Source organism: Anticarsia gemmatalis, chromosome 22 (genome assembly GCF_050436995.1).
Source record: "Anticarsia gemmatalis isolate Benzon Research Colony breed Stoneville strain chromosome 22, ilAntGemm2 primary, whole genome shotgun sequence".
NCBI classification, from domain to species: Eukaryota; Metazoa; Arthropoda; class Insecta; order Lepidoptera; family Erebidae; genus Anticarsia; species Anticarsia gemmatalis.
Window position 1 is genome coordinate 9100007 of NC_134766.1, and position 15966 is coordinate 9115972.

Sequence of the window (15966 nt, forward strand, 5' to 3'; positions counted from 1 at the left end):
TTAAAAAAAATGGTTTAACAAGCACTTAACAGCCAGTTTAACTATTATTAGTTTCGGCTGTAGTGTACACGACTGCAGCTGCTGTTCAGGAGAGAATAAATATAAATTACAAAAGACTAACATTTAGCCCGAAGCGGGAATCGAACTCTAGACATATCAGCGATCGGATACACTACCGACCGCGTTAGAAGCAGTATAATAATACAATAGTAGATCTAATTTATACTTAACACTTTAAGTAAGATATCATTAATCTATACCTTATTAGTACCTAGTTATTGATTGTCTATTGTTAGCAAACACGACAGACATAGTGGCCGAACTGAAGCTAGCAACGTTTTAAAATATTTCGATAGTTGCACGTTTGGAGCTCGAGGCTTAGTTAACAACAGCTGCGCGGATCGATCTCCGAGGTTAAGCTACGCTTGCCGAGGTTGTTTCGTGGATGGGTGACCATATAATAATTCTCAGTTCCTACGTGATTCGGAAGGTTCTTTGACAATCATTAACAGTAATCAGAAGTTTGAATGTCTGACAACCAATCTTACCGAAGGGTATTGTGGTAACCAGGTAACTAGGTTGTGGAGGTCAGATAGGCAGTCGCTTCATGTAAAATACTTGTATTCAGCTGCATCCGGTGAGACTGGAAGCCGACTCCAACATAGTTGGAAGAAAGACTAAACTGACTGATTGACGTTTGGCGCAGTAGTTAAGGTGGTCGCCTTGCCGCAATAACGTGCCGTGTGTGGTGGGCTCGAATCCTACCCGTATGTAATCTATCAATCCTAACGAATTTATACCAACCTGTTCAGCCATTTAGTCGTGAAAGCGAAACAAACAAGCAAAAACTAATTAGTTTCGCATAATACTTATATTTTTTTATTATTAATTAGTGCGACCTTGACCCCCTTGCGAGGTCATTAAACTCAAAAAGTACACATTTGTGTTGTATTCAAAATTGAAATTAAGTAAGGACAAAGTACAAATTTAATTATTATTAAATGATTTTATTCGCGATCAAATATTTTTTTATATGTATTTTGTATTATATTAGATTTCTGTGGCGCAGTGGAGAAGGTGGTTGAGGAGCTCGTAGCTTAGTTACCGACAGCCGCGCGGATCGATCTCTGAGGTTTAGCAACGCTTGCCGAGGTTGATCTGTGGATGGGTTACCATATTACCTACACATTTCGAGTTCCTCCGTGTTTCGGAAGGCACGTTAAAATGTGCATCGCGGCTGTCAATTTCGAAGATCTTTGACAGTCGTTAACAGTAATCATAAGCTTGAAAGTCTGACAATCAGTCTTACCGAAGGGTGTTATAACCCAGGTTACTGGGTTGTGGAGGTCAGATAGACAGTCGCTTTATATAAAACACTGGTATTCAGCTGCATCCGGTGAGACTAGACGCAGACTCCAACATAGTTTGGAAGAAAGACTAAGCTATGCTTGCCGATTAATGTTTGATAGTGGATAAGGTGGTCGCCATGCCTTTTCGTCAGGGTGTTCGATTCCCACGCGGTTCAAATAAATGTAAGATCCATACAGATAGTTTTTGTGACGTAACATGCTAATCATTATAATCTAAGGGAGAAAACAATGTGCAGCATAGTGGCTAAATAAAACACCATTTAATATTATTTATAATACTATATTTGGAATAGAAACTTAAATAAAATCAGGTATCTTCTAACTTAATAGGAATACAACCAAATTTTATTATATTAAGGACCCAGTCCACTAACTTCTGGATAACTAGCAGATAGCTTATCAGTAAAAAAAATACAGCTTTTTCTGTCACTTTACCTCGCAGAAAGGGTAACAGACTTTTTAAATTTATAACTTCTGGATATCTATTAAATAACTTATCAGACGGCGTCCGTGGCGCAGTGGTTATGTTGGCCACGTCACCACCATACCATTGCGTCGGAAGGTCATGGGTTCAATTCACACACAAAACATTATTTGTGCGAACAAATGGTCGTTTCGGGTCTGTTTGTATTTTGTGCCCGTTGTTTGTATTTTTGTAAAAGTCCCCGCGACACAAGAGCGAATCTTAGTGCGGGAGTTATCTTAAAAAAAATGAAAATGAAAGAGATGTCATTTTAACACACGTCTTTTCATTTCCTGTCACATTAACTTGCAGATAGCCTATCTGAAACTTATTCATAAGCTGGGAAACTGGTCTTAGTTATAATTTAAACAAATTGTTATAGAACTACGTCGGTGTGTCTACTTTGGTACATAAAATTTGCCAGAAAATTATCCAAATAGGTAGCAATACGGCTGATCCCAGGTTGAACAGCCAATTGCCGTAAATCTGAAAGAAAAATAAACAATATAAGATTTTTTGTCGTGTTTTTTAAAATACACATTTATTATTATTTAAAATTGAATTGGAGACGCCGGGAGGGGACGCCCTAGAAAGATAAACACATCACATCGACGATGCTTTGATAAAAGGTCAGTATAGTACTCGTAACCGGCGGTCCTGTATGACAAGATGTATGGATGCGAATGAGGCAAAGGAAGTTTGTAAGGATACTACCAAATGGCGTTCTTTGGTCTATGCCTACTCTTATAGAAAAAAGGCGTGATAATTTGTATTTATTTATTTGTTTGCCTTTTCGAAGTTATGTGCGTATTAAAAATAATTATAACTTTCTCTAACGGTGAAGGAAAACATTGTAATGAAAGTTAAAAATGTTCTTTAACACAATTTTAAGGAAGTATTAGATTACTGGTTATCCTAATGTACATTAATAATGCTTAATAAAGTCTACGAACACATACCATAGAGTCAACTATAGAGAACATGGTTGCCTGCATGGCGGCGTCTCGGCCACGCACGACCATGTCCAAGAAGTTCTCCTCCGGGAATAGAATCCTGCTAAACCCGATCATACCGAGAGAAACTGCCATCAATGGATGCACCAATAAGCATACCACACGTTTTATAAACAGGAATATTGAACTGAAACAAATAAATATATAATTTTTGGTTGCTAGCTCTATTAGTACCACTATGTTCAATTAATGCACCTCCTCAATAGTTATGCGACCCGTGCATTATTACAATTTACCCTCGGTTTCTGAGATACACTTAACGGTAGTTTATCTATTCAATAGCGTTTAAACTCATATAAAAAAAAGCTATTGAATAGATAAACTACCGCTAAATGTACTCAGAAACCGGGAGTTAGTGAGCGTATTTATGTGCACGCAAGACGTAGATTGTTAGAAAAGGACGGATAGATTGATTACGGAAACATATTTTGTAGATTTATATAAAGTAGGGCGAAAGATAAAGATAGCAACATACCTGAGCTTGCTTTGACGTCTAAAGACGACGGAAGTGATGAGCGCGAGTGGAGTGTACAACATCGCGATAACGAAGCCCAGAGGGAAGTTATGCATCCCGACACTAAGGCACACGGTCGCTAGCTCTATGAGAACCAAGATGTTCACAAGATACACCTCCTCGATAGTTATGCGACCCGTGCGTACCAGGCGCGGTAACACTGGCGTTGTTATGGTCAGTGTAATTGATGTTATTATCAAACCATAATATACTGACACTTCTGAAGGTAGATTGTACTTGGCACCTAAAAAAAGGACAATAAAAATTTCTCAGTTTATCTTTAACTAAGTTTTATTTAAATCCGTTAAGCAGTTAGAATTTATTAATAACTATTTTAAGGCGACAATTATTTTCCAAGATCTTAACAGTCATTACCAACTGTCAAAAGCTTGAAAGTCTGACAACCAGTCTTACCGAGGGGTATCGTGTTATAAGTCATAACCTAGGTAACTGGGTTGTGGAAGTCCGGTAGGCAGTCGCTTCATGTAAAATACTGGTGTTCAGCTGCATCCGGTAAGACTGGAAGCCAACTTCAACATAGTTGGAAGAAAGGCTAGGCTGAAAGATTCACTAATCATTTTAAGGGCTTGTATTGAGAACAACCGTGCGTCGATACAAAAGTACTGTTTCTTTGCAGACCTATGTATCACATCTGTAATTAAAATTACTTACCAATTTGACTGAAAACAACGGGTGAATTCATAACAGCGTATCCAATAAGATGTACAAGTAAATAGTTAGCGCCAATATTCACGACACTCATGCTCGACTCTTCGGACTTTTTCACCTTCTTGCTTTTCTTATCGCCTGGTACTTCTCTCTCCTAAACAGAATAGAAATTCAAACTTCTCTCGCATGAGATCATATTTATGTGTAAAATCTTACGCCGTCTCCAATTCAGAGAACCTTAGTTTTTATATTATAACGAAAGAAAATTTGAAATAGCAATTTAATAAGTTCCATAGTTTCGTCCTAGACAGGGTCCGAAGCCGCTGCCTCATCAGCCTTATTTCCACATCAAAAATTATTACATGAATTTCAGTATCAAGAGTTAACAAAATAAAACAATACCTTTGTCTTCTTAGATTTCACGGCCACCTCCTCGCTTTTATCATCCTCTGGTAGTTCGGAGTCAGAATCTTTCTCCTTGACCTGTTTCTTTGTTTGTTCGTTTTTCTTGTCTGTTTCATCTTCGCCGTCTTGTTGTATGGACACCCAGAGTGATAGCGCTCGAATCAACATGGCCACGCATAAGAGACATAATGAGGGCATATACTGACCTGAAACATTAAATATTTATTAAAATACTAGAGGCCGCCCGCGACTTCGCCCGCGTAGGCACCCTTGCCGTGTAAATCTTTATCCCTCGGCAACTACGGGATAAAAAGTAGTGTAGTATGTGTTATTCTGGGTCTTCAGCTACCTATGCCGAATTTCATCGTAATCGGTTCAGTATTATTTGCGTGAAAGAGTAACAAACATCCATACATACATTCTCACAAACTTTCGCATGTATAATATTAGTAGGATATAGACAAAATTCATTCATTCGTCAGTGGTAGATTTAAAACTTCATCTACGTACCTACAAAAATAAAAAGTGTAATTCTTTTTGTTATTTATCTGTCTTTGGACCGCCATTAAGGGCGGTATCGCCTTCGTCGGGGACTATTGCGATAAAAATGTATGGAAAGAGACACAAAATACGTTCTAAGTACTTACCGATAGAAATAAACCTGTTAGTAGCAGCTAGAAGATAAAAGAAGTAGCTCTGATGGAATCTCTCAAGCAAATTGTTCAAAGATCTGAGAATGCTCTCGAGAGCTATGCCGAGCCTGTAGAAGTTAGCTGTGGAGAGCGTGTGCGCGCGGGGCGCGGGGCCGGCGGCGTCCGTCGCCTCCCGACCCTCCAGGGTCACGGCTTCGATACCGAAGCGGTGGAATAAACCATGGTTGCCGTCTGGAACCTACAATTATGCAAATACTTGAAAATGAGTACTAAGAAATAGGGGTTGGTGATTAAAGAGTAAAATTGTGGGTCGTATGTATTTTTAATGCGATATAAAAAAAATGTTAAGGGCGGACAACCCTTATCACTAAGGGGCATGAAAAATAGATGTTGGCCGATTATACATAAACTCTATCTTGCACGTTCTTATGCGTTCAGTGGTTTATTAGTACAGCGGTAGTCGTTTGAAGACTCAAATAGCTGAGTATGAAGAGTTTCGTAGACTTATATACGGCCTAGGACAGTGAGGACATATTCTCTACTTACCCCATCAATCTGCGCGACCACCATGTCGAACATTGTCCAGAAACCGTTCATCCATTCGTCCATCTTGTTACGACTGCGTATCCACGAATAACTGGAAGTAATTTACAATGCATGTATATGAATTAAATCACATATTTTTACCATAGGTAAAGACTACAGAAAGTCACTTGGTAGGATCCTTACAAATTTCACTTGCTTCATTAACATTCATACATACATCTTGTCATACAGGACCGCCATTCCGATTTACGTCCGCACAGTAAATTTTATTTGTCATTCTAAATTCATTCATTCTCTCTACATGACCAAACCATCTGAGCAACCCATTTCTATTCCTTGTAAAGACATAAAAAACAATTGTTGTTAATTTGTTTGAAACCACAACAGTCATTTTTTTACACTCATTGCTGTCCCACTGCTGGACAAGGGTCTACTTCCGAACGAGGAAGTGGTTAGGCCATGAGTCATTAAGAATAAAAAAAATAGAAAGTTAAAATATCTACCTGTTTCTATAAGAGTGATGTATACCAGACTTGACACAGAGCTTATGCACCAAATTGACCAGGTCCAAGTTGGGCAGCTGACCATTTAGACCTTCGATCTTCACCTCTATGTATTCTAGAATAACAATAATCAAATTAATATAAAAGCTATAATGTAATTTTGTCACAATTTTTGTAGAATACTTTTCACTAGGAAATCTATAGCCGATCCAAAATCTTAAGGCAGAACGCAAACCAGCGGAAGGGCGATTATGATACTGAGAATAAATTAATTGAAAGTAAACCTTAACTACTATGCAATGTGGATTAAAACGGCATATCATCGATTTTAGCGTGGCTTGCGGCGCGTCAAGCTGCTATGTTACTGTTTTAATTCACATGTAATTATTCTAATAATTCTTCTTCTTATCGTATGGATAGTGGTTAACCTAGTGTCAAAGTTGTTCAAGCCGCCCGAAGGTTTTGACATGGCTTAACGACTGTTATCTAAATTGACAACAACTGGGACCGACTTTTAACGTTCCCTCCGAAGCACGGAGACGCGGTCACCCATCTATGGAAAGACCGCGCCAAAGTTTGATTAACCCACAGATCGCTTACCGTCCGGTGAGCGCAACTAGCTATAAGCGCCTCGAATAATGATATTCAAAAGCATGAAAAAATAAAAAAAAAAAATTCCACTGATACTACTTACTTATCTTGGGCGTATGGAACTCCAAATTAATCGCCGCCTGTATAGATCCAGACCTTCCTTTCAGTTTCCCAGGGTTCAAGCACTTCTTATGGTCTCCACCCCAATTGAAGCCAGGAGCGAGTTTCTCAAGATCCAAGCTTGGACTACCAGGCGGCCAGAAGTTACCGAGGCTCATCTGAAACGTCTCTGCGTCGCTCTGCAAGCCGTGGTAAGCTTCTAGCCACGCCTGCATTCCTAGTTGCTCGTGTTCAGTGATTAGGAATATTATGTCCTTGGCCCAGTATTTTTGAGCTGAAAGAATAAATAATGACGTTCATACTCCGGAATGTTTTTTTTTTTAAAGGCTAAAACCCATTTACTTTATAAATTATTGTATTATTGCCAAACAAAAACTTTTTGTGATAATAATTTAATTACTTTCTAACGTTTTTAAATACTCATAACACAAGAATATTTGACAGTCAAACTGGCAATGTTGGCTTACGTTAGTTAGTCCAGTCTTAGCTAAAGATTGCGACTAAATGTTAATTTTACACCCATCAATATTAATAACATGATGATTTACAATATTAAAAAGTATAAGAAATAAAAGTTACTTTGAAATGAATAGCAGTTACTCACGTCGAGCGAACTTAGCGAAAGCCAACATGAGGGCTATGCCGGCCGCCGTGCCTTTCTGATGAGAGGATAGTGATCGGTACGGGGCGGACACCACAAGCGCCTCCAAGGACGACGTGCGCGGTGCTCGCAGTATACCGTACACGTTTGTACCACTGAAGATCTAGAAAATACACAAACACTCTCTATTCTATCACTCTCATAATTTTTAAACTCTCGCGTTGCATTGTAACCGACATGAGAGTGATCTTATCTTATCTTAGGGGTGGGGGTGCCAGTTAATGCCTGGCTGACACTTCGACCATTCCTGATCCTTTGTGTCACCCCCTCCTTTGCTACTCTAGACGTTGGGGGGCAGGACAAAACTTATCAGTTTTGCTATGCACCCCACCGGAAGCAGCCTGTAGTCTTCTGGTTTAGGGTAACCGCATCCTAGAAGATCCATTCTTTTCCTTCATAAAGCATCACACATGCACAGTATGAAACGCGAGTCATCGCTGCTCCAGTCAACCGCGTAGTGTTCGCGTTAATTCCCGTATTCTATCACTCTCATGTCAGTTTCCTCTCTAACATTAGTGAAGACAATTTTCTAACTCTGGGCAATTAACTACGATTTCTCGAAAGAAAAACTCAAGAATTACTTTTCAATCTAACTGGATTTACATATGACGAACGATAACAGGATTGTTGCCCGAAACCTCTGCTCCCAAACCCTACCAATGGCGCCATAGAGGTAAGCACTATCTCTTATAATATTAGTATGTTATAAAACCTAGCATGTCAAAAAGTTCTTTAACACATTTCTAGAGGGTCTGCAAAGTCCCCAATCTTGGCCAGAGTGGTAGACTTAAGGCCTATGAGATTACTGTCCCAAAGTAAATAAGGAAGATGTAATAAGTTCATAATATAATGCAACGGGTCTTAATTAGTCAGGCCATGATCAATGTTGATGCAATTTGTTCGAAGAGTCGGGTAAAAAATTCAGATATCCTATGCTTTAATTTTCAATCATGTTTTAGCCCCATTGCATTGTTAATACTATATTATTGTGTACAAGTCGCGAGAATTTAAGATTGTTAAGGAGTTGCCCTCATTCACAGTAGTGACAAATAACTATCATCACCCCAAGGTAGACTGGCAGAAAATGCCCCTGGCATTAAGTCAGCCTTTATACAGAGTTGTATATTAAGTTTAATTAAATAAATATAGTACATAGTATGCTGTACAGATGGCCGGATAAAGATCTCTCACCTGTCCTTGGCCCAACGGGTAGTTTAATGTGAAGTTATGTGTGTATACTTCAAGATGAAGTTGTGACATCTTCCCCACGAGCCATGGTACCGGCATCTCATCTGTGTCTTCATATTTATCCTGGAAAACAAATGTTGCTTATCATTAGAGATGTTGTGAATAAGACATTACTAGCCAACTAAAGCTACAGCAAACTGTTGTAAAGAGGCTATTTTGATGGACAAGCCATTTGTGGTTTCTTAGGTAATCAGGATATGTTAGTGCTCAAGAATTGCACTTGTCTAACAGTTTCCCAGCGACGCTGTTTTTGCTTTACTTTCCCGTATGAGGAGTTTTGAACCACGTCTTAAACAAGCATTGCATATTGCAAGTGCAATATAGATGAGGTGTTTTAAGCCCTGTTCAGCATTGTACTGTACATGTTAAGGATATAAATAAAACTTAAGTAGTATAATGTAATATTACACTGTTTACTCATTTTCTTTGAAAATGACTAACTTTAACAAAGATAATGTTATTTTTATTGTTGCTGACTAAACATGCAAGTGAAGTTATTTGGGATAGTATGCGCTTATATGAACGGCTATACTAAAAACTATAACCATACAGAATTATTTTGACAACTTAGATTTTGTTAACGGGAAAGCATAGGTTATGAAGAGTCATAACATTTTGGTAGTCGTGAAGTGTCAACTACAAAATTAAGGTACTGATTCCAAGTATATTCAATGGTGTTTGCACTTAAACTTACCTCTAATTCCTTCAAAAACTCATTGTAGAACTGTTTAGCAGAATGTTCGCCATTGAACTCGTTAGTAACCAAGCCGGGGAGAAGCGCATTTTCAGAGAAATACGTCTCATTGTTGAACTCCCTGTTGCCCAGCATAACAAACCATACCAAGGCACCAACAAAACATAAGAAGCAAAGAGGTTCATGTATCTTCTTCAACACCTTAACCCATTTCACCGAGCCATACTCGGGATCAGATAAAAGACCCATTTTGCTATAAAATCTCTCAAGTTTCACAACAGTTTCACGACTATGTAGAGATAATCAAATTTAATTCATGACTAATTCTTTAAAATGCCGATTTTTATGAAATTTAGTATACTCGCTGCCCGTACTCTTGTTTATCAATATGACAGTTGACGTTTACTATAACTGACAGTGACAGCGGCGAGTGGAATTAATATTTATTCATGTGACGTTTTATTTATGAGTACTTTTTTTTATGAGTACTTGGCTTTTAGGCCTGTTGTATTCATAATAAAGTTATTATTTCTGACCTTGTTGATATCCAACTATTATCTATTCTGGGGCTTGACCTCAAGATACTTAAGTACTTAGAATTACTTAAATCTAATACAGGAAATTGCTTCAAAGAAAGTTTGAGGATAACTAATTTAAAGATGTAAAACAAACATAACTCCAAAAATCGTCCTTTATATCAACTAATCATGAACTGGTGAGGCTAAAGGATAAAGATTAACATACCCTTGTTTATAATAAAAGTAAGTTAAAAAAATACATTAAGAATATCACATTCATTTATTAAAATTTTCGTTTTTTGTACAAATATCCTTCTTCGAACATACTTTGTATAACTTCAAAAGGCATTTTTCTAGTTTCTTTCATGAAAAAATATGATATTATTGCAGTAACAATACTAATGATTGCAAATAAGAAAAATGTGCCATCTAAACCGAATACATTCACAGCTGGTTCAAATAAATATAACACCAAAAAGTTTGCCAAAAACATAGTGAACATGATAACTGTTGAGCCAAAACTTTTTAACTGAAACAAAACAGAAAAACAACCATTAATTAAACATTTTGCGTTACACCTATACAATATTTGTTGAGCATTTTTTCACACTATCGGGTAAATAACAATAAAATGAGACTGCAGATTTACCTGAGGCGGAAGACATTCAGCAAGTTGCACAAATGGTATGTTTACAGCGCCTAGGTGATAAGCGATACAATAGAACACGATCATGAGCGGTATGCCCCACTCAGGCGCCCAGGACCAGCGCAGCATGGTCGCCAGCACAGTCATGCATACAGCAGACAGAATACACGAGAAGATCATCAAAACCTGGACAAACAATAAACAGACAATGTATAACTTTAGGAAATTACTTCGAGTTTTGACCAACCAAATTTTGCATGAACGAACATTGCTATTAATATTTTTTAAGGCGCTTAAATTTAAGTTGGTTCAGTTTGAATGAATAACTATAAAAGAAAGGAATTTCTGATAGTATTAGTAGTAATTTTAATCTAATCTTACCCTTCTGGGAATCATATCAGTTATAACAACTGCTACAAGGTTAATGAGGCATACTACGACAGCCAGAAGTACGGAACATAAATCTGGTGAAATATTTGGGGCCGCCCGCCTGAAGAACTGGCCAGCGTATGCTTGTACTCCTATCATGCCCATGAAGACTCCTAACACGATGGTCACTGATAATATAATTATCATTCTTTGCGCAGATTTCGATGCAACTGAAAACGACAATATTAATTTTAATTTGAGTATTACAAAAACATAATTCATGCAGTAGCGAAACGAAAGAGAAAGACAATTTGATAGCCAGTTTGATCAGTATTATTTTTAATGAGCCGGCAGATATATTTTTTACTTGAGTTTGTTGACGAATTCGCCAGTCGCACGAAGCTTTGCGAACTGACAGCATGTTGCAAAAATACATTGGCACGTTCTATGAGCGACCTCATTGAATCTTTTGTAACAATTGCTCCTTTTTTACCAGGCAATCATAACTTTAGTCGCGAACGTACAGCGGACAGAGAAGCGTTGTGCAACAACGATCACGGCAAAAACTGGCAACAGTTTCCCAGGAACAGTGGCGTATGTGGAAAGCAAATTAGTTTAAAGCAACCAAGGCAACATAAAATGTAAAAGGTGGTTCGTCGATAATTGCGCCAACATGAAGCAGTGACGGGGCTCAGCCACGCCATCCGACATCTCGTCGACGACGTCAATGACGAATCCAACGACGAAAAATACTAGGAACACATGAAGTAACAGGAGTACTTAGTGCAAAACGGCGGCCGATGGGTTTGGCGCGTTGCCCGGATAGCCCACCAATGCATGGGATCTCTCCTTTGAAAATAGAAGTACCAGAAGGTATCCATCCACCCTTCAGCCTGCTAAAGTTACCTTAACTTAAACCACGTATTTACCTGTTCTAATTATAATAATTAACTAACAGAGCCGTATAAGAGCTTTACTTATTACAAAAAGAAAATGACAATCCATGAATACCTAAATTTTTTTCCCTAATTAAAATATATTTAATATTATCGAATCATTATTAATTTCGACTACTCACGCAATATCTTCCAAGGACTTTGATTTGTAATATTTTGTTCTTGCTCGACATCCTTTTCTTTATTTAGCTTTTCTTTTTCTCCATCTAATAGGATCTCTTTAGAGTCTGGAAAAACAAAACAATGTCGGTAAGATATACAAGAATAATTAAATGAAAAACATATTTTTATTTATTTTATCAAAAAAAATTGAACGGATCTGACTGACAGTGGCCATTCGCATTCACAACTACCAGGCGTTCAGATCTGTTAAGAGAATGCGCGCGCAATAGCCACGCCCATGAACTGTAATACCAAACTGTACCCGTCTCTTTCTCAATAACTGTCAAATCGAAAGCGTAAAAGAGACAAATACTGACCATCGATTCAATCAAGATAGGATAATCTTTTATTATAACAAGTGGGCGTGTGGGGGTCTATTATCTAAATGAGAGGTAAACAACTCACGAGATTCATTATTATTTGCTTGCTGGAGACTGCAAAATTCGTCTGATATATCTTGATTTATTGTCTTTGCACCGCGATAAAATTTAAGCGAATTTAATGCTTCCTGCAAAATAAACATATGAGTAAAAGTTGCGGGTTTTTTGATATCCAACATAAGCCTTATCTTATAGCTTTATCTTTTTTTATTGCTTGTTATTTGCTGCTAGTAAAACTAAACTATGATATATTAGTCAGTAGCCCGTGAATGCGTATTTTGCCCTAATTTATATTAGGGCAAAATAAAAACATGATGAGAATGAGAATTAATATCGCCTTTTTAAGGGTGTAGAGTCATTCAGGGTAACTGTTCGCAGTGGGTAAGTGAGCGCAGGGCCTATATCTCTGATCGGGGTGAGGGGGCGGGGGTGACTGTTTTGGTCAATCGTAGCTGCAAGCGATGCGAACTAGTCGCGACATGTCAGTGGGCCGCACCACTCTTTGTTGTTTATTTATTTGCAAAAAACTGTTTTAGGCCATTTGATTGTGTCTTTCTTATTGTTTGGAAAACATTCTGACACACAAGATTGTAAAGCAACACCAGGAAATTCATGTTTTTTTAATTAAATGGTTATTGTTGTTGAAATTTGTAAGCGTGATATAAAGTTATATTCATTACTTTGGACTCAGAGGTTCTTATATTCAATTTTGGGGTCTGCGGGAAAGTGTGCGCGGGTAAGTGGGCGCACGCGCACACTTGCCCGGATTCATAAAGATAATAATAAATTTATATAATTTTAGTACAGAATAAACTCTTATTTACTTATTTGTTTTAGTGTAGCGCCATGTTTTCGAAATTATATTAGAAAAAAACCTGAACTTGCGACTGTTACAACAAATCGCTATAGCAAAAGCTCTAATTGAACAGGGTAAAAGTAAAGCAATTGGTAAAAGCGAGTCATGTCTTCGCAAAAGACTTAAATTAAACGTAGCTGCATCTTCAATATGTCGGTTTAAGCCAGAAACAGTACAAATTATTTAATTAGATTATTTTTTTTTTATATTTATACCTAGAATGTTCAAGTAATTTTGTTGGTTTTGTGTTTGGATTTTCTGAGAAGGAGATGTTTGGTACTGGTTAATTTTCATTAAATTTACTTCAAAGGCTAGATAATTTTGGTGAAATAATTTAATTAATATCATTAATTTCGGTCAAATTAACCAATGCGTTCACTTGCCCCAAGTGCGTATATTTACCCCATAGCTGTGCGCACACTTACCCACAACACGGGTCAAGTGATCGCATTGCGACTTTCAGTTGTTTTTGGCTGTTTGAATGAAAACTAATACACTTACAGATTTGGTTTGTCTTCCAAATTGAAGTCTAATAAATGTTTATTTTGATATGTTACTTTTATTTTACTGATTACACTGTTCTAATTCACAATGTGGTCCCAAAGGTGAAAGTGCGCACACTTGACCCGAATGACTCTATCTGTAACTATCTCTATATTCATTTTTATCATTATCGGTTCAAATATTTGGCCAACAAAGCGAAACGAACAGGCAGTCTGGCCTTCATGCTTTCTTATACATACATACATAAGTACATAACATCACGCCTTTTTCCCGTAGAGGTAGGCGGAGACCAAAGAATTTACGCTTTCTAATTTTTATCATATTCTTGTTTCATTATTAACATACATTTTTAAATTTCATAAAGAAATTTTAATATAATTCATATTTTTAAGCTGAACTTTATTTGAACATGCGAAATAAGATACCTCCAGGATAAATGAACAGTTTTACAATAAAACTTTGTTATGAAATTTTAATATATTGCACAAACATGTTTCCACACCAAGTGAGTAAGCCCACGTTTATTCTAAGTATTCAACTCACCTTATCTTTCCCAAGCCTCAGTAAATACGGAGGAGTTTCTTTCAAAAATGACACTGCGATTACAAACGCAACTACAGTAGTCAAACACAAGTAGTTTATCATTTCGTAACTGCAGAACCAACCTTCCAGATATGAGACTAGTGTCCCAATATTATACATCAAAGTCACAATAGATATCAATGTGCCTTTTACTGACATATGGCCAATTTCCCCGATGAATATTAAAGCTGTAACTAAATGTATACCGGAGCCGAAACCTAATATGAACCGGCTGATCACTAATTGTGTGACACTTTTGGCCGTTGTTATTACTGACCATGCTAGCTGAAATGTAAAATTATTTGTTAGTACACGTCATTATCATTATATCGTACATACATAGATGCGAGATACAAAAAATATTGATTTGACTACGAAGTGATTTCATCCCATTCATTGTAAAATAACGCTACAACTTAGTAGGACTGCAATGGCCAAACTTGTAAAAAAATCATGATGTACCTAAATTACATTTATATTTTATTTTAGTGTAGACGTTGTAAAGGGACTTTACATCGTATAAGAAATGAAATCAAACGTATTTTTCAACTACTCACCGTCATACACAGGCCAGCTAGAATCTCAGCTCGTTTTCGACCAATCTTTTCATTTACAAATCCTACGAATATTATAGAACTTAGAGATCCTAACATGATCACTGACCCTATGAGATTAGCATCGCTCTTTGTTATTTTATATCCTATGGGTGACTCGTCACTTTCTAGTATTTTGAAGGCATATGATGGCCATACCGTGCTGAAAGATGAGATGAACACTAGCACTGAAACTGAAAAAGGAATCTAGTATTAATTTCGCGTATTCATGGCCAACATACGGCCAGTTTCTTCTTACATATCTTAAGTCACTGCTAAAGTCATTGACTTTTGAGATATCAACACTCGAAGGGGAGTTTTGTTGCCGTCAGACGTAACCAAATGGTCATTCACCTTGCGACCTTTTGATCATATTTTTCAAGTTTTAGCAGTTGCAGTTACCATTAATATTTATAATCGTAAAATTCTAAAATAGTTACCTATTTAAGAATAATACGAAAATAGTCTAATCTTGATTATAGTCTAAATTAGTCAAAATCTTTACTCACGAAGTACGGACACCAAAATTTGCACAAGTACCGCACCCATATTTAAGTTCTATATCATTTAATACATCAAATTATATCATCTCACATGAACCTGCACTCACTCATAAAGTACAATTACAACTAAACACATAATGGTTATTAGAATTGTGTAGCATTTTATTTATATTACACGAACAGATAAACAAAATCTTTATTCAAATAGAGCTCAGAGAGCGGCGACAGAAAAATATATTTGTTTAAGTATTTTATTAACGGCACTGTTGTCAACACGACCAACAGCGTCCGAACAAAAATCTTTTAAAACTATGTATTTATTTACATTTCCGTATTGAATGTAAAATGAAAGGGTACAAGGATATCAAGTATATATTGAATTGAACTTAGTATAAAATCATGAAATTTGCGGGTAAGTAATGTAGTAATGTATCTAACTGCTAACCT

General features: G+C 37.0%; 1 protein-coding gene across 2 annotated transcripts; it reads right to left on the reverse strand.

The window, feature by feature from the left end:
• Positions 1-1629: 1629 nt before the first annotated feature.
• GAA1 (glycosylphosphatidylinositol anchor attachment 1) lies at positions 1630-15651 on the reverse strand. Of its 2 annotated transcripts, XM_076129212.1 has the most exons (17): positions 15526-15651; positions 14981-15210; positions 14385-14708; positions 12507-12609; positions 12062-12166; positions 10996-11213; positions 8700-8819; positions 7452-7611; positions 6831-7121; positions 6137-6251; positions 5634-5724; positions 5082-5325; positions 4432-4640; positions 4033-4183; positions 3322-3604; positions 2793-2973; positions 1630-2319 (listed from the first exon to the last, which is right to left on the reverse strand). In XM_076129212.1, the coding sequence occupies exons 1-17, from the start codon at positions 15563-15565 to the stop codon at positions 2218-2220; spliced, it is 2967 nt and encodes a 988-aa protein (XP_075985327.1). In that variant the 5' UTR covers positions 15566-15651; the 3' UTR covers positions 1630-2217. The 2 variants fall into 2 exon arrangements, with proteins under 2 accessions (XP_075985327.1, XP_075985326.1); XM_076129211.1 differs by lacking the exons at positions 10996-11213; positions 12062-12166; positions 12507-12609; ... (1 more) ...; positions 14981-15210; positions 15526-15651 and adding an exon at positions 9451-9860.
• Between the last annotated feature and the right edge of the window lie 315 nt (positions 15652-15966).

Bases quoted from the DNA above. Each gene is read 5' to 3' on its own strand.
- GAA1 (XM_076129212.1), bottom strand. From the start codon at position 15,565: ATGGGTGCGGTACTTGTGCAAATTTTGGTGTCCGTACTTC. The intron at 7,122-7,451 runs GTGAGTAACTGC...TTATTCTTTCAG, and splicing joins TTTCGCTAAGTTCGCTCGAC to CTCAAAAATACTGGGCCAAG. The intron at 5,326-5,633 runs GTAAGTAGAGAA...GCATAATTGTAG, and splicing joins TGGTCGCGCAGATTGATGGG to GTTCCAGACGGCAACCATGG.